This window comes from Macrobrachium rosenbergii, chromosome 3 (assembly GCF_040412425.1).
Source record: "Macrobrachium rosenbergii isolate ZJJX-2024 chromosome 3, ASM4041242v1, whole genome shotgun sequence".
Classification (NCBI taxonomy): Eukaryota; Metazoa; Arthropoda; class Malacostraca; order Decapoda; family Palaemonidae; genus Macrobrachium; species Macrobrachium rosenbergii.
This window is the reverse complement of record NC_089743.1, coordinates 87,942,559-87,969,003: the sequence shown is the minus strand read 5'-3', so window position 1 is coordinate 87,969,003 and position 26,445 is coordinate 87,942,559. Positions and strand designations below refer to the sequence as shown.

Genomic DNA, 26,445 nt, shown 5'->3' with positions numbered 1-26,445 from the left:
GAGAGAGAGAGAGAGAGAGAGAGCTGTCAACAATACCTTCATACATTCCCACCTTGGCTTCTATATGTACTGAACGTCTCTGCCCAGTCTTTTACAGATACCCTGCTATCTTCCTGGTCTCAACTGTTTCGTGACTCACCTCTTCTCTCATTTTTGCTTTATCTTTGTGGTTTCCACTTGCACACAGCTCGTTTTTACTCTAATTCCTCATACAAATGCTTTCAAACCATTTTACTAGTGCCTACAGTTTCTCTTCACTATCCCAATCAGTACTGTATCATCTGCAAACATCAGCCATGACTCATGTTCATGAAGTTTATTAAACAACCATGAGAGATATATCACATCCTGGGCTCTTTGACATTTTTACACCAAACCTGTCCTTTTCACCTCTTCATACTTCCACACAAATTTTAATTACACCTTAACAATTTCTAAATGCTTTTAACCTACCTTTTATAGTATACATCTTCAGCTTTATGCATTGCCAGTCTATCCATTCCCTCATAAGCTTTCTCTCGGTCAAAGTATATCACATTCAGCTTTTCTCCTTCACCTTCATATTTTTCATGTAATTTCTTCATAAACACTTGATCAAAGCACCCTCTCCCTTGACTGAACTCATCAATACATCTTTCTCGTTTGAACCCACACTGTTCTTCCCCTACCAATCCTGTTGTCACCTGTCTTTCTCAAACAAAATTTTACCATGCACCTTCCCTGGTATATAAGCAGTGCTGTGTCCTGTAATTCTTACAGTTTCCCCTGTTATCTTTACCTTTGACAATGGAACAATTACTCTTACCTTTCACAACCTTTCCCTCATCCAAAAATGCCTTATCAATCTTGGTCAGTCACTCGATCAAACTTTCACCACCACAGTGCAACATCGTCCACGTAATCCCATCGAATCTCCTTGTCTTTCCATTGTATGATGGCATATTTGCCCTCCTCAAATCCTCAAAAATTAGTTCCACGAGGATCTACAAGGATTCTCAAACATACACTAACGCCTTCCACTTTTGAATCATTCAGTTCCGCCGCTTTTTTATTTCCCATGTACAGCAAACCTGAAAAATATTCACTACGTCGGCCAAGGATTGCATTCCCTTCAAATGATACATTTTATAATAGGAGAAGATTGACACTAAAGACAGGTTTGTTTCCTAATATAATTTAAAAAACAGCAGGATACCTAAAATGAAATGGAACTCGACTTACACTACTATAACCGAAACTTGCATTGGCCATGCATTAAGAATTATGGTTAATTTACCCAAATACATTCTCTCAGATATTTAGGTATTCGGCCAGAAAAAAGTATTCCACTGTCCAAAAACGGATCAATAAATAGTTAAACACTACAGTAGAGCTTTATAGCTATTGAACAAAGGAAAAAGTAATGATAAGCTATTAAGTAGGTCTTAGGTCACGATTAACAATTACTGATGGTTTCATACCTACACCTACCTACCTACATACATACATACATACATACATACATACATACATACATACATATATATATATATATATATATATATATATATATATATATATAAATATATATATAAAATGTATACTGTACAATATTATGCCGATCTATATTTGCTGAATTTAGATACGGAACGCGACGGCAGTATGAACGCGATGACTAACAAGAGGAAATCGTGATGTCAGACGGCAATTATGGTCATTTTTCTCGTGAGAATCGCAATCTTACCCGTAGACCGTTATCATACTAAGCTCATACAGTACACTCGAAATCTTGTAGAGTCCAGATAATAAACTTTACAAATAAATGAGCAAAACTGTGCACGTAACTTGACGCCTCAAGAACACTCGTTGGGAAATTCCTGAATCACGGGAGGGTAACAGGAGAGGGCGAGGTAATATGTGTCCGGGATCCGGTGGCCCAGCCCAGGCCAGGTAGGTAGGTATGAGTGCACAGTCAGGGAAGTTGCCGCCGAGAGAATACCTGTCTCGGCAGTCTCGCAAAGCTTCAGTTAACGCCAGACAGTTGTGGGTGCGTGATGTAGCATCAGTGAAGCAAACGACTGAAACCTGGAATTACTTTTACATTAAGAAGTTACTGCGGTTAAGGTTTATTTACTTATTAGTGAACCAGGAAAAGATTCTGCCGTCGATGTATCAAAGAAATATCGGAAGGTAGAGTGAAAAGTAAGTACCGTTTCAACATCAATGAACATTTGTGTAATACTCTTTGTGAAGTGTATATGAAGAAAAACTACTATTAGTGGAATCGTGAATCATGAACTCTAGTACAGTGCGGAAAAAAAGGAAGAGGAAAAACTGGCGGTATCCGTTAAAAAAAAGAAAAACTGAAGTTTCATAGAAATTAACATAAAGCAAAATGCAACCAAAAGTGAATCCAGCTCTTCGGTTTACGCGCGTTCTTCCAGGAACGCACTCCTCCCACCCATCAACCATTGTGAAGCATCAACCCACTTATTTATCATGGGCGTAATGCCGGAAAGCTATGTCCGACCCGCGGAGGAAAAAAAGAAACACTCACAATTATGGTCGCGTTGTAATAAAAACGTTTCTAGCCACTCGGTATGATGGCGATACTACAGCTTCTACTACCCGCTGGGCTGCCTGAATAAACACGTAATATTAAAACTGTCACCTTGCTCAAATAAGTTCTTTTTGCCATTTACATTCTAGAATTTACGAATCTCCTTTCTTCAAGACGATTTCCATCTTACAGAGTCACAGGCGGCAGGGTTCTTCAAAAAGGTGGCTTGAGAGAGAGAGAGAGAGAGAGAGAGAGAGAGAGAGAGAGAGAGAGAGAGAGAGAGAGAGCTTTACTCTCAATGGATACGTCACCTATTTCCAACAATGCCATTAAGGTGTTTGGCAAGGAATATATAAACTTAAGACGGACACCATTCTTGGGTATGATCTTAAGCAACTGTCAGACCGAGATAGCCAATGTTGCCAACGGACTAATATTCCTTGACACCACCTCAGGTCACATATTTTCCGGCACACTTTTACTAAACAGGACCAAACCAGATACTGGCTGCTTTTGCACCACCTCCATCTTCATTCCTGCTGAAAACTCATCGACGATGAAGATTCATCCGGCGAGCATCATGAGAAACGACTTTTTTTTTTTTAAATGTATGCAGTATCTAGTCATTCGCCATCTGTTACTATCTAAAAGTTATATGACATTAGGACTATCTGAAACGTACGAGACAGTAAAACAAGTTTTTCCAGAAAACTTTTCACTGTAACTGGCAAAAGTAAAAGGGGGCCCGCCTCATGGACCTACTAGAGGACCTCCAAAACTGAAGTCTATTGATCATCATCCGACCAGAATAAGAATGCTCAAAACAAAAGGGATCATATAATTAAAGATGAATACATGTTGCTCGGTATCATACCGTCTTTTCTGTGATGTCTAATTTCCTTCCCAATTCCGAGCAAGATTAAATACATAATTGAGTGTGTTAAATATAAATATATATATATATATATATATATATATATATATATATATATATATATATATATATATACACACACACATACATACATACATGCATACATTCTGGGCTGCACTAGATTTACACTGGAACTACATTATAATATATCTGATCGAAAAACAAGAATCAAAATTTGAAATTCAAAAACAAATTTCACAAGCCAAGATGCTTCTCTCTGGATCCCCCATCTCCAAAGAGAGCCCCAAAAGCTTGAAGCCACTCTGCGCCTAGCACAGTTCACATTGAGAGAGAGAGAGAGAGAGAGAGAGAGAGAGAGAGAATAATAAATGACCCCACTGTTTTCCGCAAGAAAAACAGGCCGACTGCTTCAAGGTCGAAGGCTGAACTGCTTCAAACCGTTATGATTCTCGATCTGAGCAGGGTGAAAGTCCCGACCCACTCGGGGATGAAACGGCAATAAGATGTTGTAAGATGCCTTTAGCTGGTGACCGAATTACACTAGAAGAGAGACTGAATTTCCGAAACCCAAATTAATTTTCAAGTCAACGTAAGTGAAGGACTATGATAACGCAAAACATATTGGCGACATTTGTCAATACAATAGTTGTGTTTACGGCCGTTCGATCAGCCAAGTTTAGCACACTGGTCAGGGTCTGACAGGCTTATCGCCAAGAGAAGTCACACGCCGTCAGCAAATACAACCCTTTGAATGCCCAAGAATGAAATAAATATTTCTGAAAACCGGAAGGTCTGCATCTGACGTCACCTCTGTGTAAAGGGGCAATATAAGTCACGGACTCTTTGTCCAATAAAGGAATTCAAGACAGGCATCTCACTGTTCATAAACTTACGAAACACATTTTTTCAGACATAACTCTCAAAGTAAAATATTGACTCTTTAGCATTCTATATGACATTTTCTTTATTTAAAATTACACACGCGCGCGCGCGCGCGCGCTTTGTAGCGACAAGCGCATCCAAAAAAGCGCGAAGAATTCGACGAAGTTAAGAGGGCATTGTGGCTATTACAAATATATATATATAAAAAATATATATATATATATATATATATATATATATATATATATATATATATATATATATATATATATACTTCTCCGTTTAACGTGCTTTTATCCCATTTTTCATATGGGGTAAGCACATATATATGTATATATAAATGATTCAGACACGGGCAAGAATGAGAGTGAAAGTCAATATTTTTGGCCTGGTGAACCTGAGCCAGGCTGGGTTTGGAGGACGATTTAAATGCGGAGGCAAACGAAAGTGAGAGAAGTGACAATGTTGTTCGGGACAGATTTCTCGGAGTACTAAGAAAAAGTGTCTTTTGTGGAAATTGCTTGTCAAGTATACCGTAACTGGGGAAGAGAAAATCGCGAGGAAAAGTCAGCTGGACAGTAAGTTTCAATACTGTTGGAAGATCAAGCTGATGGGTGCAAAGACGATTAGAGGAGTGGTTGGAAGAACATTTGATCATTGAGTTGAAGTGGAGGTTAAATTTAAGTTGGAGAGGAAGGAGTGGAAAATGAGGCTGTAAATACATTTAACGGAAAGAACTTTGATAACAGGGAAATCAGATGAGCGTGTTTGGAGAAAATTGATCTAATATAGGCCAGGGCCGAAGAGACCGATGTAGGAGGTGGAAAAAAGTAGTAATTCAATAATGGGGCTACACGGGAATGGAATGGATTATAGAATTAAGGCCAAGCGCTGGGACCTGTGAGGTCATTCAGCACTGACAGGGAAACTGAGAGTAGAAAGGTGCAACAGAAGGGAAACCTCGCAGCTGCGCTATGAAACAATTGTTAGGAGACGGTGGATAGCAAGATAGAATAAAGAGAAATTAAATGGCGGTACAGTAATAAGAATGAATGGGGTTGCAGCTGGGGGCCAAAGGAACGCTGCCAAGAACCTTAAGCAATGCCTACAGCGCGCTGCGTGAGGTGCACTGACCGTACTACCCCCATACGGGGAGGGGGGGAGGGCTACATGGGTAACAGCGAAATTCCGTGTGTATATGAGAGAAGGAATGAGGATTTGAAACAGTAAGTGTGGGAGGATTTTTTTTTTTTTTTTAACGTTAGTTTAACCAGACCACTGAGTTAATATTAACTCTCCTAGGGCTGGCCCGAAGGATTAGACAAGCTATTTAAACCCTAATAATTTAATTAAACCTAGCGACATATGTTTATCTAAGAACTAATTAAGTTAATTAGGAATATATTATAAATTATTCTATGAATCTTATATTTTATCGTATAAATGATTAAATTTAAGGAATTTTAAAATATTAAAAAGTGAAAATTTGTCATTTTCTGACAGCATATCTTTAAAGGAGGAAATGGGAGTTATATATTGAAATAAAAGGATTATTTGCAATGCAATTACATGAAAGAAGAGAAGATCATTTGCAAGTATAAGAGAGGATGGATTGGGATACTAAATTGTTCTACATAAAAATATAAACAGAGAAAGGTTAAATGGAAAACAACTCTATCTTAGAATAAACGATGATGTCTGAAGCTGCTACACTCCTAGGTCAACGGAGTGGGTGTTTGGAAAGATTTGTAGAAAGTGGAAGGTGGAAAAAAAGATGCAGAGCTAAATGATGAAAGAACGGAAGAGGTTAATGAGAGCACGGGAAGACTTGTGGAAGTGCTGTTGAAGAAGTAAGGCAATTAAAAGGCTGAAGAATGGACAGACATCAGGAGTTAATATGATTGCAAGTGATATGCTGCAGTGTGTTCGAACTGCTGACCAGTGTTTGTATGGTAGCTTTGGATGAAGGAAAGTAAGATTGATAAGAGCCACCCTAAGTAAATTAAAGGGGCATGACGTTACTCAGAATACCAGAGAAGGTATGTAGTAGGATTCTGACTGAGAAAGTAACGCAGATTGAAGGCGGGGAGGGGGGGGGACAGTGCGAGCTTAAACAGGCAGATGTGTGAATCTACTTATGAAAGAATGGTTCTATGACAAGTTTACAAGTAAATGGAAAGTGCTGTATATGATAGAAATGACAGAGGCATTGTGGAAGCTGTTGAGGATGTAAGGTAGATTAAATAAGATACTAGAGTGATAAAAAGTTTTTATGATGGCCGCAAAGCTCATGTTCACATAGACAGGAGAGGGTCTGGTTTCATTTACGAATGTTTCTCAGACTAGAGCGTGTAATGTTTCGGTGGTCATTTAATATATTTCTGGGTGGAGTGATGTGAAGTCATAGAAAGAATTCAACAGAAATACAAAGTTGTAGAATAAGACAGAACTGTCAATGGACTGTACAATGGATGATGTTTCCAAATGATATAGCACTATATAAGGGATAGTGAAGAGTAACGGCAGAAACTACTGCAGGATTTTGAAGTCCTTGCGTGAGTGAGAATATGAGAGCAAATGTAAGCAACAGCAAGGCGATAATGGTAAATGGAAACTAGGGAAGATGGATGACGGAATGAATGTTACTATAGGCTATATGGTGAAAGAATGGAAGTGGTTGATTCGCGTAGATATTCGGGAATAAACATGACCGATGATAACTGGACGGGTGAAGGCAAGTTAAAAACTAACTGAGGCAAAGAAGGCAGCAGTGTGTATAACTGTCTGCAAAAGACTGGAGAGAGACTTGGACTGCTTGTGAAAGCCAAGGCGGGTATGTATAAACGGACTGTTGAGTCAATTTTCCTTCGTGCAAGCGAGGTGTGGATACCGAATGGCAATGAGAGAGAGACAGGTAAAGGGCAAAGCTACTGAGATTAACAGTATACGGGTAACGGCTTAATATATATACAGTAATTATGTGTGTGTTTGAATTTGTGTACATATGCACTGGCATGTCTGTAATGAACTAACAAACATCCATTTCTTTTTCCAGGATCTAAATAACTATATACAATGAAAACTTTGGAATACGAAGCAGTGGTTAACAAGAGGGATGGTTTAATCACGCTTATCTAAAACTTTTTCTACGCTTCATAACGAAGTTATTTTTAAGTAAAACGAAAAGGCGTGACGCGCACCAAAGATCTTGAAAACGAAAGTCCAGGATCATCCGTAAAAATAAATTTTCTCGACGACATGGAGTCCTATCTCTTCAAGTCTGCTGCATACTTCTCGACAGCTCTTGTCTTCGTCCTGCTGGCAACTGTCGAAGCCGTTCCCCTGGAAAGAGCAAATTTGTGCTATTTCATCACCTGCAGGGAAAACTGCGATCCGGACAAACCCGAAAAGTATCAACCACAAAGATGCGAGAGGTGCACCTGCCTGGAGAACGGTAAGAATCAATCCGATTTGCTTTGTCAACACTTTTTATTTGCCATTTCTTCATTTTCGCGTGGTCTTATCATACCGTTAAGACTACCAGATTATCAAGGGCCACCGCAACCATTACTTGTCACGGTTGTGAAAAACCACAACTGCTAGAGCTAGAAGGAAGTACTGTAGTAGTAGTAGTAGTAGTAGTAGTAGTAGTAGTAGTAGTAGTAGTAGTAGTAGTAGTAGTAGTTCTGAAAGATTCTGTAGGCAAACCTAGAGAAAAATATCAATAATGAATTACTTAGCTCAATAGCAATTATATCTATCGATCTATCTCAGCCTATAAAATCTATCTTTATTCTTATATGATTCAGTGACAGAGAACAATCGTAAAAGGTAATGTAATCTAACACATCAATCTTGTACATAACACAGGATGTGTATTTTTCATTATTCTCCAATGACAAAATATGGAACACAGGATGTGTATTTTTCATTATTCTCCAATGACAAAATATGGAAATTCTTGGGAGAAATATACATAGTAGTTCTAGCTGATTTACCCGCGCAATTATTTATTTTTGTCCTTTCCTTTCATTCTCTTTTTCCGCATGCCGGCATTCAGTATAATTTACTTTTTCTGTTGGGTTCCATTACGTTCGCTTGGTTCTAAAAATAAAGATAATCCAATGTTTTAAGGGAAAGCTCACTGTGATAATATATATATATATATATATATATATATATATATATATATATATATATATATATATATATATATATATATATATATATATATATATATATATATATATATGTATGTATATACACATATATGTGCGTGTTTACATACATACATACCTCTTAAATGTTGAGACATCACACAATAACAGACAATTAAAATTGGGGTGGGTGCTGTATCTCACAAAGAAGCGACTGGTGACTCACGCCGGTAGTTTCGCCTTCCTGCGTGTTCTCTCCGCGACAAGAAGTACAAGAATTTCCGCTCTACCTAAGTTTCTATGTTGCAAATGACTGAAGTTATAAAAAAGCTTGACATGGCTCGTTTTTGGTGGTACTGCAAAAGAGATATGGGACGGTAAAGAATACCTGAGTTTAAAGTTTACGGATCGAGGGGTTGGCTATCATCCTTCCTCTATTTACCCGATAACTATAGTAGGGCACCCGTCGTATATTCGGCAGAAAATGACTTTCGAATTTTGCAGTTGTTATATAAAAAGCGAATAATTCTACTTTGATTCGTTCTGAGGACACTAACGATTGTTTTTTGTGTTGTCTTTCATTTTTCACTTAACTCTGACTTCATATCAAGGTAAAGAATAATCTAACTGGAACTTTACTGACAAATCTAAAGTTGCTCTTCATCGAAGGTGAACTGTTCCACTCAGTCGTTGATTTTATCAGAATAAGTCACGACTCGAAGACGTTTTCTCTCTTACACCAGAACACTGTACAGAACTTTACCTTTATTTTTTTTATTTTTCAGCAACTTTACCTTTACGAGTCAGAGAAGGTCACCCAGTCTGTATGCCACAACTACTACCCTTTTCCACATGTACACAAGTACAGTTAGGCTACAGTTACAACACACATAAAGGTCAACACTGACGCATCATTGCCAAAAGGAGGAATAAGAAATACTCAGTGTAATATCAAAAGACGGCAAACATACCTTATAACTGTGAATTGTAACGCAGCGACATTAATATTTTTGATTGTACAATCATGCATCTAAGATGGTAAATATAACCCGCGTAAGGCTGGCTTAATCTACAACTACTTGACTTTACGATTTGTTGCAAAATAACTAGAAGTAGTTTTGGCTTGCCCAGTTACGAATGTAGCAATACTTGAGGAATAATGGTGAGAAATATCAGTGTGCATTTATGTCATCTTCAAAATTCGGCTACACATTAAAATTCAGGCCATACTGATTTTTATTAACCTAGTCCTCTTGCAGTTTAAACAAAGGCATGACAAAGACATAAAAGGAAAACGTAAGATATGAAAAATATATCGAAAAACCCCTAAATTACAGAAGGGAACACATAAATAGTTCCACTGATTTCGTTCATTTTTCAATAACCACTGACGATGACCCCCGTTGCTATGACATCAAAACCTGCATAGACCAGCTATATTCAGTGAAAACTGACAGAGTTTATGATAGTGCATGAAGTGAATAACTTTTTGCCTCCATTACCCAACCAGTAAAGATCCCTTTTAGAACATCAGAGAGGAAGGAAATCAGAATAATGCAAAGTCAATACTGCTGTTAAGAACTGCACCAGTGAGAAACTTTACAATTTCATATATGTATAATATATATTCCACAACTCATATCCTTCTGTGCTTTCACTTCCGTGATTCTCCACTCATCATTAGCCTAACTTCTATCTATGATCCAAGTAGATCTGGGTTTCCAAACTCTTCTGGTGCCAACGGAAGAACAATCGACACTATCATGTTCGGACTCCTTAATACGAAATTCTCTTACCTTGGGAATAACTTACTCCCAAAGGAAATTGTAACTGCTTCTACAATGGCGACAATTAGAAACTGCCTTTTTGACATTATACTATCCTTCCCAAAGTGGGCCGAAAGACATGCCCAAACCATCTCCATATCCCCTTCATCATTACAGTATCTCGTCTTCACCTGGAATTTCTGTAATTTTCCTTAGGTTATCATTTTTCATTCCGTATGGATATCTAACGCCTAATATTCTAAGTAAAGCGTTATGCTCCAATCAAAAGCACCTCTGACAGGCAGCCAGTGGAACACAAATAATACAAAGGTAACCCTGTCCCGAGGTGTAACACTACTCTTGCTGCTCACCTACTCAAAACTGGTTAGGCTGCCTGAGGTCTCTTGAGAATTTAGAGGGAAAACAGCTGAACACTAGAGGACAACACTTCCCCGCCAACCTACCCTCTCTCGGAGTATGAATATTACAAAACGGCATTTCAAAACGTTAACATTTATATCTGTGGTCAGTATTTGTCCCCAGTCTCATTTCCGCATTCGAAGCTTCGACATTTCTCCAATTCACCCATTGTTCTGGTATCTTGTCATTTCTGTATCGTGCTTTTTTATACACCTAGCTTCGTTTGAATTGCATTCTTTCGTTGCGTGACTGCCAACAGAATTACCACAAACTATCATCATTTTTGAATTTACGTGTAGAAACAGCTCAGCACATGATGCCTGTTTCGTATGTTATACGTTCCCCACGCAATATAACTTTTTCACCATAACCACGGAAAGTTTGACAAATTTCAGGATCACATTTCAGATGTGGGTAGTCCCACCTGCAGCAGATTTCTCAAATAAGCTTATCTTCTTTACTTCTAGGATTAGCGGTAGGTAATACTTTTGTCAACCAATGCACCAACCACATCATCTTCCTTGTTATAAATATTACACATCATTTTTTAGTTTAGTTTCCCCATATGTTTTGTTTCAACATATTCTACCAGGATACGTATTTTGGGTGCTGCATCATTTTTACTGTCAGTATTAGCAAAACTGAACACAACGTTGCCATTGGAGGTAGACCTCGTATCAGTAACGGGAATATCAAGACCATTAGCAACCTCACTTTTCTTACCGACGATTTTTGCCTGAATCCTGTCTGTCTCTGATTATTATCATCACCTCATATTACCATCAGTTTGAATCAAGGAATTTCACGCTTCGCTTTTGCATCGAAGAATAAAAGAATCTTTTTAACCTTTTCATGGTGACAGACTCAATTTTTAAACGACTATTTCTCGAGTTACCATATAGTATATGAATTGCAATCCACGAAAAACTCAACTTTCTCACAAAAACATTTACTTTACTGCTGTGTCATCTTCGAACATATTACGCGATCAAAGAGTACTTTCATGAAAATTATTCAATGGATTCTTTACATTTGCATTTTACTGAATGATGTCCTACCCTTTTTTAAGAATGTGAGTACCCAGCGGTTATGAGTGCACCACCATTATTCCGGAGATTGTAAAGAAGTCCAGTTCTTAAAACTTATTTCAATCCTACAAAACTTCAAAGTATTTACAAAGAAAAATCACAAATAAAACTAGTAATACTCGGATATTATTAGAAATTATTAACGCATTATATATATATATATATATATATATATATATATATATATATATATATATATATATATATATATATATATATATATATATATATATATATTATATACCAAAGTAGCTATGACGTGCTAAGAAGTCTGCTCATACGGACAGCGGATGTACAGGTACCCTGTTAAATGTGTCAGTGTTTGTATTTGTTTATAACTTTAAATTTCGATGACGAAGCTGGAATTTTAAGCGAAATTCAACTTGCTAGATGAGTTTAACACAGCAACTGAAGAGTTGTAAAGCTATAGGAGACAAGCTCATGTTTTGAGTACTATCAGCCTCAATCCAGACAAATGACTAGAATAGGCCAACTAGGATTGATTTTGCCAGCTTAGGCCGGTGTCACACTATGCGTCGTCGCCGCTACGGCGAAACCGTATGCGGCACCTCCGCATCACCTGCATCCTGTCACACATAAGCGGCAAAGTCGCTCAGTCTATCCCAAGCAGCTAGCATAGATAGGTTAACTATCATGTTGTCCAAAATGAATGTTATTTGTGCATTAGCAGCAGAGGGCTTACTGAAAGAGCCAACTCGTCGTAAACACTGGATTCACCCATTTATGCAGAATGAGAAACAAGTAAAAGATTTGAAAAGTTAAATGAGAATATACGAAAATATGATGAAAGGTTTTTCGAGAATTACCGAATGTCTAAAGCTTCTTTTGATGAACTGCTGGAAGAGCTGAGGCCTCATATCTCGAAGCAAAATACAAAGTTTCGAAGATCAATATCTCCAGAAGAAAGATTAACAATTACACTAAGGTGAGTAAAAAAAAAAATAAATATTATTACATGATTTATTCAGACTGGAAAAAATGGTAATGTAATACAGTAACTACAGTATATTATAATAATTCAAATCCAAATAGAAGAATCAAATGTAAAAATAAAATATTCCTTGAATTCTGAAAAACTATTTCATAATCGAAGCAAGATGTTTAGTAAGGAGATTGAGGAGACACTGCGTCAATCATTTGAAAGTCCTGTGAAGACGTGGATTGGGTATCTATGGTGCCATGATGGACAGGAGTTGGTGATTGCATAGAGGATCCTTATGCAGGAGATGGTGCTTCCACAAGAGATGGTTCCTGCATTAGTTGAGATGGTGCCTGCATGTGAGCTGGTCCCTGCGTATGGGCTGGTGCCTGCATATGAGCTGGTCCTTGCATGTGAGCTGGTCCCTGCATGTGAACTGGTGCCTGCATTTGATGAAATGATGCCTGCATATGAAGTGGTCCCTGTACATGTAATGGTGCTTGCATATCACTGCTTGACATAGAAGCAGGATACCTTTGAAAATGATAAGAGGGATTCATTACGGACTGCCGAGATGAAAGATAGGGTACTTGAGGTAATTGACCTGGCTGTAAGTTCTGTGATTTTTTTCGTCGGATGCTTTGAAAGAATTGAAGAGTCAGCAGTCTGAAATCTATTTTCTCGTCATCATTAAGTTGCTTGTAATCAGGAAGAATGGATATTAAAAATGATTTGTCTGGATCTTCTTCTTTCTGTTTGGTGCTTATCACAATATCCTTTATCACCCTTTTCCCAAAGTGATGGCCTTGCATGAATGCATTGAATGAATAAATCAACGTCAAACATCTTTGTAAAAACAAGTGGTTCAGTGGAGCGCCGGGAGCGGCGTAGCCGTCTGGTGTGACCACGTGCATAGAACTATGTGTGTTTTCCCATGGCAGCAGGACGGATGCGGCGTTGCGGCGGTCCGGCGCTGCCGCAGCATGCTGCGGCGCAGTGCGGCGGAAACGGCAGCGCCGCACTAGTGTGACACCTCTCATTGGTTTGTGTGTGATATCACCTTGTGCGACTCCGCATACGGTTTCGCCGTAGCGGCGACGCCGCATAGTGTGACACCGGCCTTACACGGTAGCAAAAATCTGAAATCCAGGGGCGCTGGAATTTGAGCTAACAGGAATTAAGCTTGCATAGAGACCCACTTTATAAAACAAGGCCTTTGGGCTTCTCTGGAAAGCACCAGTGGGCCCCCTACAGCTCCAGGGACCAAAGATTCTCTCCGGAATCCCGAAGGATAGCCTATAGTAGTCAAAACTGATTTGATTTAGTGTTGGAAAAACACGTCATGGAAGACATACAATCCCTGACCCAACTTAAAGTCTCCATATCCATGGATGGATTCCAGGAACTGTGTTGTGTTTTTTTTTTTTTTTCAAAATTAAATCGTATCAATTTGGTTAAGAGAGGCTACCCTCCGGAGATTCCGGAGGTATCTCTGGCTTTGCCGGAAAGCCCAGCGACCCTGGTTACCTAAGGGGACCTACTCACGTCCTTTCTGTAGAAGCTTGGAAGAGATAGGGTGCTCCTTTTCGGTCAATTACCATCCACTCACTTCAAATGGGGCATTTAAGGGTAACTGATTTGCCTTTTCTAATAACTTTCTTTGCATGTATTTGAATGATTCTGAATGAGTTATTACTGCAAAATTTTGTTATTATTGTTACTAGGCATCATGTTGGTAGAGGGTGGAGTTCGATCTTAAGCACAAGAACATGAATTCAGGAGGAATATTTAAAAAGTCGAAACTAACCTTTATACCTTGATTGCCGAGAGGATTAGTTCAATGTTATCCTAGTAACGCTGACTCTGTATGAAGAAAATTTCTGAACAAAACAACCAAAATAAGTAAATTGCCTTACTAGATTCTCACCTCTCAGGAGCCAAGGGCTGACAAAAGTACATTAACCGGTTACTTATCATCCAGTATACGTATCAGGAAGATTTCATTCAAATCCCGCTCGCCTATCCGCCACCCCCCCCCCCCTCCACTATGAAAAAAATTAATCAAAATATTTAAAATGAACAATTATAACCTCCTATCAGAGAGAGAGAGAGAGAGAGAGAGAGAGAGAGAGAGAGAGAGAGAGAGAGAGAGTGTCTCCAGCCGCCCTCAAAAATAAAATTGATCCAGTGGGCCCTCCAGGCTTGGATTCGAACCATTTTGGTATATCTGGAGTAAGTTCAATTTAGCCCGTCGTATGCTAGTTTTGGCACTGGGACCCAATTTCGACCCTGCAATAATCAAAATAATTTACACAGACAAGAAAGTTATTAGGTACAAATTCCCCATCTGAAACGTGTGGTAAGCACAATGGCCGGAAAGGGGCACCGTGTCTCATCCAGGCTTCTAAAGGAAGAAGTGTGCGAGTCCCCTTGGATAACCAGGGTCCCTGGGCTCCACAATTGATGTGGTCATCCATTTCTGACTCCAATATATACAACTGACAGATGTTATCTCAAAAATTGACGTACATTTTCAGAATTAACCGTGCCATGATTCATGTCACTAAACTCACTGTAGTATATCAGTGTGTGAACCGTCCCGGCAAAAGAAAGAAAGAAAAAAAAAACTATCAGCCCTGTCGACCGTACGTACCAATAGACTTGCAGTTCAGGGGTATGGGTACATATTGGTTTAATAGAGTTGCGAACTTGAACGCGTTCGAAGGGAGCTTTGGTCGTTATCCCTCTGCTAATTATGTTATTAGATGACTTGGGGCGCCTGCAAAATGGGAGCGATCTTTCCGCTTTCAGTTGGCGGTTCAGGGTTGGTCTTGGTAATGAAATGCAGACGGACTCTGCTATAATTAGTCTATGGTGATACTGTTCCGTACAGATGATCACCAGCATAATCAGCAGGGGGGATAACGCCTAAAGTCCCCTTCGAACAGATTCACGTTCGCATATACTGCAAACCTAATTTGACCGCTTCCCTCGCAATGAACATTACCCAAACCCGAACAAAGAAGACGGTACTAACGTTTTTACCGTTATACTTGCCCAAAGAGGATGTGCCAGTTCTCCGAAAAAAACGTACGCTGGACACACTTCTACAGCGTTAAAAAGATGTCTACAAGCCCATCGTAATAACGGAGCCAATCACCAAAGCTGCGTCGACATTCACAATCGCAAACCGACGACGCAAGAACTGGCGGAGAATACCAACACCGTCTGTACGGATGGGAATCAATGTAAACTCATTATAGCAGAATCCGACCGCATTTTTTTAAAAAAGACTAACCTTGAACCGCCAACTGGAAGCGGAAAGATGCTCCCATCTTGCAGGCGCCCCACGTCATCTAACACCGAAAAGATAAGTAACTCGGATCATAGCAACAACCAAGGTCTAGAGAGTCACGTCTCTCTCGATCTCTGGTCCCTTACCCTTCATCCTCTCCCCGCAATCTCAGTGGTCTGGTTAAACTAAGATATACTTAACTTGTAACCCAGAACTCCTATTTAAATGATTCGTTTGTTGCCATAACAACCAAAACACGTGGTTTTTGTTTACAGTGCAGTTCACTAAGGAAATTTTGTTGTAAATCTTATTGTAATGTGCTGTTTCTGGGCTCGACCTGTGTCACCCAGTGAAATGGTTCCATTTAGCACTCATTTCTAGGTATATTTTTACACAACTTAAAATCCGTTAAAAATATTTTATCGTAATTTATTATACTGTACTGAAATGTATTGTCAATGTTTATGGACGCTACAATTCCGTCCGCATAATATAATAAAACAACCGGACGCAGAGATCATGTGTCTTTACGGGCTGCTCTATGAGCAAGAGCCGTTGCTGGCATAAAGGCAGCTTAATCAAAGACAAGTGTGTTTTTATGGGCTACTCCAGGAGCATGAGCCCATGACACCACAAGGCTAGCTTAATTTTAAACAACAGATCATGTATAACAGGCTGCTCTAGGAGCAAGAGCCCGTGCTGGCATAAAGTTGGTTTAATCTTAAACAACAGGACACGTATTACGCTTTGAAGAGGCCACGACAAGTGAGGGAACAGCTTTGGTGTTGTGTTCCCAGTAAATGGAACAGAGTCAATCTTCGTTTCTTTATCCATCAACTACATTTGGAAGAACGTAGAAGATTTAGAAAGTATATTGTAAAACTAATAAAAGTTGATCAACAACCAAAGACCATCGAATTCAACGATATATATATATATATATATATATATATATATATGTAATATATTATATATACTTACTTATATATAGATAGATAGATACATAGATATAGATATAATACATGTGTGTATATTGTATCTATCTATCTATATATATATATATATATATATATATATATATATATATATATATATATATATTCAGAAAGCTACAAACGTCCTTTAATATCCAATTCGCTCTACCTCTCTTGTGGCCGACTGCGTTAGTGCGTCACTGTAGTCCTGATTCCTCGTCCGTCGCTGGTTCGACCCCACGGGACGGTGGACTTATTATCAACTAAAAAATTCCCCTTCGGTAACATATATTCAAATATATTATTTCCGAGGTAGAGCGAATTGGATATTAAAGGACGTTTGTAGCTTTCTGATTGTATATGAATCACGGTGATGTGATAAATAGTCATATATATATATATATATATATATATATATATATATATATATATATATTTGTTTCAATTTTATGAAGAATTTTAATTTTTATAAACAAGGCATGATTCACACACAGTTCAGGATAAAGGAAAATAACATCTTGCCTTTATGATTTGTTCAACATCCATCAACAGCAACGCATAACTCAAGTGTTACTTTTTCGTTAGGATTTTCTAATGAACATGTTTAAAAAAACAATTAGCAAACTTCTATCAACAAGGAAACAGTATTTATTTTTACGATTTTTCTTAACAGGTAAGGATGGCAAAATCCTGGGAGTGCCCACCGATATTATTATTATTATTATTTGCGGGGAGTAGACCTTCTTTGATGCATGTTTTGTTGAAAATAATGGCAGTTTTCAACGAATTATCCCGAACATCGACATTATAGATCAAGCATCAGACCATCGCCGACTGCGCCTCTTGGAAGCCTTTCATATGGGAAAAAAAAGACCACCATTGGACATCACGCAAGAGACCTTTCTTCTTCCTAAGGCTACCAGGAGACCCACAACGCGCGCCCCACGCAACGCGACCATCGACCAAGATTCATGATATAACGGAAGTGCCTATCAAAATTCCCCTGCTCTTGCCCCGCGATGCAGCGCTCGCATGCAAAACAGACCATCGACGCACGAAATGCAGCTTAGAGCGAGAAGGAATGCCCGCAGGCCTCTATGATAATTCAGCGCCGAAGTTGACCCCGCCCACCACTCATATAAAAGCCGATCTAACCATCTAACCCGTATTACGGGCTGCTCCAGGAGCAAGAGCCCGTGCCAGCACAAGGCTGGCTTAATCTTAAACAACAACAACTAACCCGTTATCCATTTTTACGGGCTGCTCCAGGAGCAAGAGCCCGTGCCAGCACAAGGCTGGCTTAATCTTAAACAACAGTTATCCATTTAGTTCGTCTTCACCAACGTCCTGGCGACGACCACGGAGATGGTTGAAACATGTAGACTACGCAATGTACAAGATATAAGCAAAACATATTTCCATAAAACAATCTTTGACAAATATCCCAATCTAGACAAATATGAATATTGGAATTCTACTCAACAACGTAGCTGAGCCAGAAAAACGAATTGTCAGGAGAACTGAAAAAATCCCTTATAAGATTAATTCGTTGAAAACTGCCAATATTTTCAACAAAATATTATTATTATTATATCACAGAGATTTCTATAGGACAGAAAGCATACGAGGGAAAAAATAGAACTTATTAAATGTGTATTAAACAACAATTAAACGATATTATAAATGTATGTTTATTAAGTAATAAATCTATAATTAAAAATGAGTACATTTACATATATTTACATATATACAGAGTATATATATATATATATATATATATATATATATATATATATATAATATATATATATATGGCATAGCAGGATACAGGTTTGTCTCTTGCGATAATATATTACTGAAAATACATCATTAGATGGCAGTTAAAATAGCCAAATGAACGTTACAACAACGAGAAACAATCTGTGGAGTACCCGCCAGACTAGAAGTACGGACATCAGAATTGTGGAATTCCCTACATCTAACCATTGAAATTCCCAAGGTATTGCTATTCAAGTTTCAAAGGTTACAACCACTAATGCCCCAAAAGCATAACCATTACAATTCCCAGGGTATTACCGTTAAAATTAGACATCGACAGAACAGTAATCAGAATTGCAGAACAGTTAGGGTTGAACTTTGAAAAGCGGCCTTCAACCAAAACCATGGGACACCAGCTGAGACGCTGGGCAGACTGGTTGTAACAAACTGGACAGTCACTGGGTACGACTGACACTTTTGTTCTCGTAGTGAAAAAAAAAAAAATGTGGTAAATCAGGCAAAATGGACAATGGAATGGTCAGCAGTACGGTGAATAAAAACGACAGTGCATACAATCGAAATTCTTACAAAGAAAAGCGTATTGCCTAGAAAATGCTTAATTATCTAATATACTTTTACACACACAAGAAGAAGCTAACTTCAGTTTCATCCATCTTATTATCATCAAGAAACAACAAAACCACAGATGGTTAAAGTACAAGGTTGACTTTCATCGAAGCTCTGCGCCCCATGAACTGAAAATGGAATGAATGTAAAATAACCATAGGCCAAGCCCCGGGACCTACGAGGTCATTCAGCGTTGGAAGGGAAATTGAGATTAAATTTTTAACTGTGTAACTGGAGGAAAACCTTCCAGTTGCACTGTGAAACAAGGACGGAGGTACAGTAAAAGGAATGAAAGGGGTTGCAGCTACGGGTAGTAGGGGCGCTGCAAACGCCTTAATGTACAGCGCAACGTGTGAGGTGCACTGACAGCACTACTTTCCTACGGATTATGAATTGAAAACGTCATTTTATGACAAAAAAAATCGTAGTTTTTATATTGCTATAAAATTTGCTACTACTGTAAAACAAGGAACGTGAAGTTTTCTAATTAAATGTAAACCCGCTTATCTTTACTGGACTATTGAGCTATACAGTAATCTAATGAATCTAAAGTTTTCAGGGTAAATTATTGTGATATACTTTTTTATTGTTTAGTGCATTTTAACACAATTAGTGGTACTACTATAATATGATATCTACCAGCCATTTTCTACATTGGACCCCTCAGGGGCTAGTACTAAACACGGCGAAAGTGTAGGTGAATCACTGTTTCGCCGTGTTTAGTACTAGCCCCTGGGGGATCAAATAGTTTTGTATATAGTTCGAGGAAGTACAGTAATAATTGCCATAGGCCTTAGTTAGGTTGGGTAGTTGACAGCATCCTTATTTTTGGTAGGTCGCGAACAGCTCGGTAATCATAGTATAGTAGTAACCAATTTGTAATCCCATGTAATCCTGGGAAGTTTGACAGTTATCTGGTGTTACAATACCAAAGAATAACACCTAAATATTTTAAAAAGCTCAAAACATTATCATTTAATTAAGGTTATCTTGCTGTAAATTATAATGCTCTTGAATACAAAGGGAAATAAATGAGAAAACTGGATGAAAAATATGAGGCCCATTGCGTTATTCGTGAAAACGGGCCAAAGACTAACTTGCTAAGCAAACTCCACAGAGCGGAATGTCTCTGTGACGTTAAAATTTAGAAACTTTAAAGTAAAATTCTTTAAGTAAACACAATGACGTTTTAGCCAGTTTCACGTTTTTCCCAGTAATTCAGCTGTTACGAATGATTCTGGTCGTTATTACGTCGGCCTGGGCAAACCATTTTTGTATTATGCAACTGCCATTCCTGGCCTCACCCCCGTAACTCGGCAAACTAGGCCTATGGACTCCAGGCACTCCCCGCGCCCTGAGAAAAAATACGAACACTTTTCAAAACTCATGCAAATACACCAGAAAATTCATGATTCAACAGATATACATCCTAACTATCCTTCCCTACGACAAACCCCTTGAAACCCCAAGACCTATACTTGACTATGGCGGTTACACATTTACATAATGCGTATTGGATATTTTAATTCATAAATACACCTCAATTAAAAAGAACATTCAATGGCACGGGATGTGAGAAACCTCTCTTACCATTATCTTAAATACATATTCCATTATTGATAAATCAAGAATTCGCGCTGGTTTACTAACGAAACTTGAGCGAATTCAACACTCCGAGACAAACACTGAAGGAATCATTCTGTTGAAAATCGTTCTTCACAACACTTTTCAAAGTGATTTTTATTCAGTTTTAACCTCATTTTCATTTCATTAAGTTCACTGGTGTCTTTACGAAATATGATTCATGATCATAAGCAATGGCAAAGTATGTCCATAACATAATACACATACCGAAGGCGTTTACATGAATACCCTTGGCAAGCAATGCAATATGGAGTAGAACCATGTCAAACAGCCTAGGCTTAATTCTTATATTTTGTAAATTTTAAATAATTTTACTAACCGAACAGTAAGTACTTACCATCTATGAAGTTATCAAATTCTTGCCTATGTACTTCTGACAGTCTGAAGTTGACTGGGTGTGCTGGTTTTAGGCTAGGGCTACACCTATGCCTAATCTGGTGTTCAATTCTTTGCCTCCCTTGTTATTTTCAGGCCTCTGGCACGACTTTTTCGTCCATTCTTGGGTAGAGATTATCACAAAACACACTCAACAGAATGGCAAAACACACAGCACAATTAGGGAGTACCTGCTCTCGTTCTGCTGTAGTCTGTACGGCGACAGAGTAACAATAACATTACAAGGAGCTGCTGGCAGGTGACTGCCTGTGACTGATGAATGAAGATCCCTGGTGAGAGAATGGCAGGTTTTTCGACGCCTACTCTGAAGTAGGAAAATCTTACACTCGTTTCAGTCGCGTTCCAAAAATTTCTAGTAACTTTTGCCGTGAGTTACTATTTTTTTTTTTTCACAAAGATTAGTACTATAGAGGGTATCTAATTGGGGTCGGGTGCTTTTTGGCGCCGTCTTTTTAGCCCCAGTTTTTCGGTGCTCAGTTACTGCGCTCATGCTTTTGGCCCACCACGGTCTGGCGCCAAAATTAAAATTACAGGATGGCAGAAATGGATTAAATTAAACAAGGATACAAAATTATGCGAAACCTTTATTCTGGCCTAAAACATTTATGTAAAAGAAAAAGAAAATTATAATTAAAAACAGTAATTTAATGTATTTCGTAATTGTGGGCTAAACCACGCAAATATTCTGATGGTTCCATTTCATCAAAATGTCGCACAGTATTCAAAATGCGCTCATCAGCTCTCACATACTTAAGAAGTCCTTGTTTAGAAGCATGGCCAGCAACCATTTGTTCATAATGTGTATCTCGGCTCTTTAGAATTTTTTCCCAGTCCATGAATAAATTTCCATATAATGGGGCAGTGAACTAATTCCGCGTATATTTTTCTATGCGCTACTTCTGCGTGACTGTTAGTTCGGTCCTCTCCAGCAATTGTCCGATTGTACTGGTTCCACATCTCTGAAGGAAATAGAGCGGCCTCTTCTCGTTGGTCGTCCTACGTAATTATCTTCAAACCAGTTAAGCAGTGGTTGAAGTTCTAGAGGCAAGTCTTTTGAAAGGGCATCGATTTAGTTATCCAAGTAAGGAAAGGGCACAAAGCTCTTAAAAGTAAATTCTGAATCATTGTTATATAAAACCTGGAACCCAGTCTGTTTAAGATGCTTATGTATATTATGTGCTAAATAGAAGAAACGCCCTTATATCATTACTCCTGGAAAACATTCTTCCATTGCAGAAATAGGTGCTTGTTCAAAGCCACAAGAAATTTTTCTTGAATTTCACCCTGGGATTGTGTCATGAACCATCTGAAACATGCTGGTACCGTAGTATGACGTACTTTACTAGACATCCCGCCAATATACTTTATGAATGAAGACTCAGAAGTTGGTAGTAGTAGTAGTATATGGAATTCTTATATTGTTTCACACACTCAAACTCCTACCCTACATACTCTCTCTCTCATCTTTTCGATGAGTCATGTCAGTTTTGTTGTTTCTATACGTTTGATTCATTAACTTGAAACTGTCACTAATATTTGTTGTAGGGTTGTTGAGTGGTTATCAGTGCGTCTATGTAGCCTATTCCCAGTTTTATCTATTTTTATGGATTTGAAGTTACTCATTCTTTCAATTTTCAGTTATTTTGATTATTTCATTTACATCGTTTATTATATATATATATATATATATATATATATATATATATATATATATATATATATATTTTCTTTTTGATACCTACATTGTAGTGCTGAGCGAAACTCGTAACCCATAGTCCAAGCACTTGGGTTATGCCCTAAATTTTATAATCCACTAATCCATTGATTATACTGAACTTTATTGAAATTGAAGGAAATATGAAATAAAGAATTGTAATATAAGATTATGTAAAATATGCTGTTGTTTAAGATTAAGCCAGCCGGGTATTTATCAGGGTCTTGCGATTTGAGCAGAACATAAGTGAAGAACTTTCGATGGAAATAGAGAAAAAAAAATTCTTTTTCGATAGTTATCGCATATCCTACTCGAGGTATTGCTTATTGTACAAGAGGGTCAAATACTTGTGTTTTTACGATCGTTATCATACTACTGGGAACCCTGCTATTACGTCTGATGTCATAGTTTACGTCACAACTAGCCAGCTTCTCTCTGGGTGCTTACTAGATTTAGCAAAGTTTCCCTTTAAATTTCTTTGATTTACTCTGATAAGTGCCTTAAATTATCAACATTAGTCTTCACTGCATGTTTTTGCAAATTAGGCTGTGGCTTCAAATAGCTATTTCCAAAATACGATCCGTATCCGATGCTTTGTAAAGATTTTATCGACGAAAATCTATTAGACACGGCCCTGAAATGCACAGTTGTAGTATGATGCACATGACTAGATGCTTAGTAGTCACGAGGCAGTTCCTATACTTGTAATATTTACTTTAAAATGTTTTTCAAGTTAAAGAGAAACAGATGTAAGAAAAGTAGTTTTGGTGATAAGCATGAACTAGGTAACACTGGCTTTAAAGGTTTAAGAAAAATAGTTTGGGTGATAAGCATTACTAGGTACTATTGACAGCGCCAAATTGTTGAATGCCAAAAGCATGAGCGCCGAAACGATAGTGCTATAAAATCGGAGCCAAAATGGCGGAGCTAAATGGTACCATCTCGATCTAACTGACAGGAACAAAATTCTTTTAAATTCTTATGTAAACATTCTCAAAGTTATTATCTTAACACTTAAAGAATGTAGTCCTAACATTGTTATGTTAAATGTTCATATGACTTTGGAATTAGCTTATTTTTAAAGATTAAACCGTCCCCCTTATAAAGACTGCCCCCCGAGAGAGAGATAAAAAAAGACAATGCTGACTGGAACATTCATAAGCTAACTGCTGAATCGAGGATGACTCCCCACAACATTAGCTAATGGAGGCACACCAACAGCAGATTGACAGCACCCAGCACACTGCGTTTTAGACTGAGCCAGCCTTGTACTAGCACGGACTCTTGCCTTAAGGCAACCCCAACAGGCCTTAAACTTGCTGCAAGTCACCTCTCGCTTTCTGGACATATCGTCCTTCCCAACACCTCCTCTACACTTACCCAGCTAAATGAGTGAGGGTGATATCGTATTAAAGTATTGTACTTGCGTATCTGTTAACTCAGTCTGCCATTGTACTTGTGATACTTTCCATCTGAACCTGTGATGTGTTCACATATGAATTTGCTACAACACTTTATTTACTGACGATGAATATAAAATGCAAAACAAATACTCTATTAGGCTTTTTTAAAATACAGAGCTGTAAAGTTCAAGAACAAACAATACAAATGGAACAACTGATTTTCGGTAGACTTGAATATATTAATTGATGCAGGCTATCAAGAAATCATATGTGACGATAACAACTGTTATCGTCACATATGATTTCTTGATAGCCTGTAGATTAGGCTGTTCTTTCGCCAACACGGGGTCTTGTTTCTGGAGCAACTCGAAAACGCAAGGGGAAATTCAGGTTCTAAATGCAGTGTCACTTGACTCATTTCTGTTCTCAGTTTCTTCAGAAACTGCTTTGGGTTAGACCCACAAGTCTATATATTTGTTTCAACTGTCAGTCTCCCCATCTTAATTAAAATGGATTAGTTACCTAAGCAGTAACCTGTCAAACATACAGGTCATCTCGTTAGCATGAACAAATTGGAGACTGTAAGTAATTTTACTTTATATCTCCACAGGGCTTGGTCGGTTAGATCCAAATTCTCTCTCCATCCCAGAAAGTGAGTATAATTTCCCAACCTAGAAGTAATTTCCTTGCATTTCTTATGTCTATATTTTTTAAATGATAGACGTTTAAATAGGTGTTTGTTAACAGCAGAGTTTTGAGAGCCAAAGTAAACAAAAGTTTCAGATTCCTTATCACTTCACTTCTTGATGAGAAATGGAACTTGAATTAGATTACAAGTGTGAATGCCTCAATAATTTTCTTCTTTTGCCTCTCCTATCTCCAAAGGAATAGCAGCCATGGAGTCTTCTATATCAGAACTAAAAGCAACGACCGGAGTACAACTATGTGTGGTACTACTCATGCTACTAGTAATGATTGTGTTATTTGTCCAGGGCGCTGACAATTTCCCAAAGCTTGATCTTCCAGTTTTCTTCTGCAAGAAGAAAATGATCAATGCTTCTAAAGATAATGCACCAACAAAAAACAGTATTGGTGTTGCTGACACCTTGACTATCAGCAGGATAGTCGATAAGCAGGTATGAACTCTTAAATGTTGTCGAAAATTCCATATAAAAATGCTTGCAGAAGATACTGCCTGTCTGAAAAACAGTGATGTATTCTGTACACGATATAATTCTTACATTACTTAATATTAACATCTTGAATCTTTTCAGAGTGATAGCAGCCTTCAAGTAAGAACATCATCCATGACACAATCAGCGTCAGGTGATTCTAGTCTACAAATCCGGCCTTCTCACTGCAGAATGAGACAGCCGTCTGAATCATCTTGCCCCGAAGAAGGGAGTGATATTGGACCTCAAGGATATGACAACCTCGGTCTTTCAACTTCCACCATTGACATTGCAACAACCAATAACGACGCAAATGCTTCGACAGATACACTAGGGGCCGGAATCTCCACAAACACTCTACACACCACACTACCTTCGGAGGACTACCAAGCCTCAGATGAGCATACCAACACAAGGATGTGATCTACAAACTTTACATCCACGATTCAGATATTATGTTCCCTGACGGGAATGTTGTCCTATTGAATGAAGACAGTACTACAACCAAAAAAAATTTTCCACATTGTGTGATCCCCATATGCTTTGAAAAAAAAATGTCAGTGTAAGTTGCACATATAACTCAACAAAAATCTGATACAGTAGAACATATACCACACTGTATTTTATACTACGATTTGAGCAGGTATATGCTGTAAGAACACTTGGACCTTCAAACTAGGAATTACTCTATGATATGGATGATTTTTTAAACTTTAGTCAAGATTTTAATTATGATATTTTTACTTTAAAAGTAAAGAGATCTCATGGAATAATA

At 38.2% G+C, this 26,445-nt stretch overlaps 1 protein-coding gene and 1 long non-coding RNA gene across 4 annotated transcripts in view; one reads left to right on the top strand and one right to left on the bottom strand.

The window, feature by feature from the left end:
- The window catches only part of LOC136826957 (uncharacterized), a 163,352-nt gene extending 141,891 nt beyond the window's left edge, over positions 1-21,461 (bottom strand). The window contains exon 1 of the long non-coding RNA XR_010849766.1: positions 21,323-21,461. This is a non-coding gene — a long non-coding RNA (uncharacterized lncRNA). The remainder of the gene's footprint in view (positions 1-21,322) is intronic.
- LOC136826941 (uncharacterized) lies at positions 1,932-26,445 on the top strand. Of its 3 annotated transcripts, XM_067084536.1 has the most exons (5): positions 1,932-2,181; positions 7,372-7,770; positions 25,109-25,150; positions 25,384-25,634; positions 25,773-26,445. In XM_067084536.1, exons 2-5 carry the CDS (start codon positions 7,575-7,577, stop codon positions 26,091-26,093), a joined length of 810 nt encoding a protein of 269 aa, XP_066940637.1. In that variant the 5' UTR covers positions 1,932-2,181; positions 7,372-7,574; the 3' UTR covers positions 26,094-26,445. The 3 variants fall into 3 exon arrangements, with proteins under 3 accessions (XP_066940637.1, XP_066940646.1, XP_066940654.1); XM_067084545.1 differs by lacking the exons at positions 1,932-2,181; positions 7,372-7,770 and adding an exon at positions 21,524-21,653; XM_067084553.1 differs by lacking the exons at positions 1,932-2,181; positions 7,372-7,770 and adding an exon at positions 24,358-24,487 and having other exon boundaries at positions 25,773-26,245.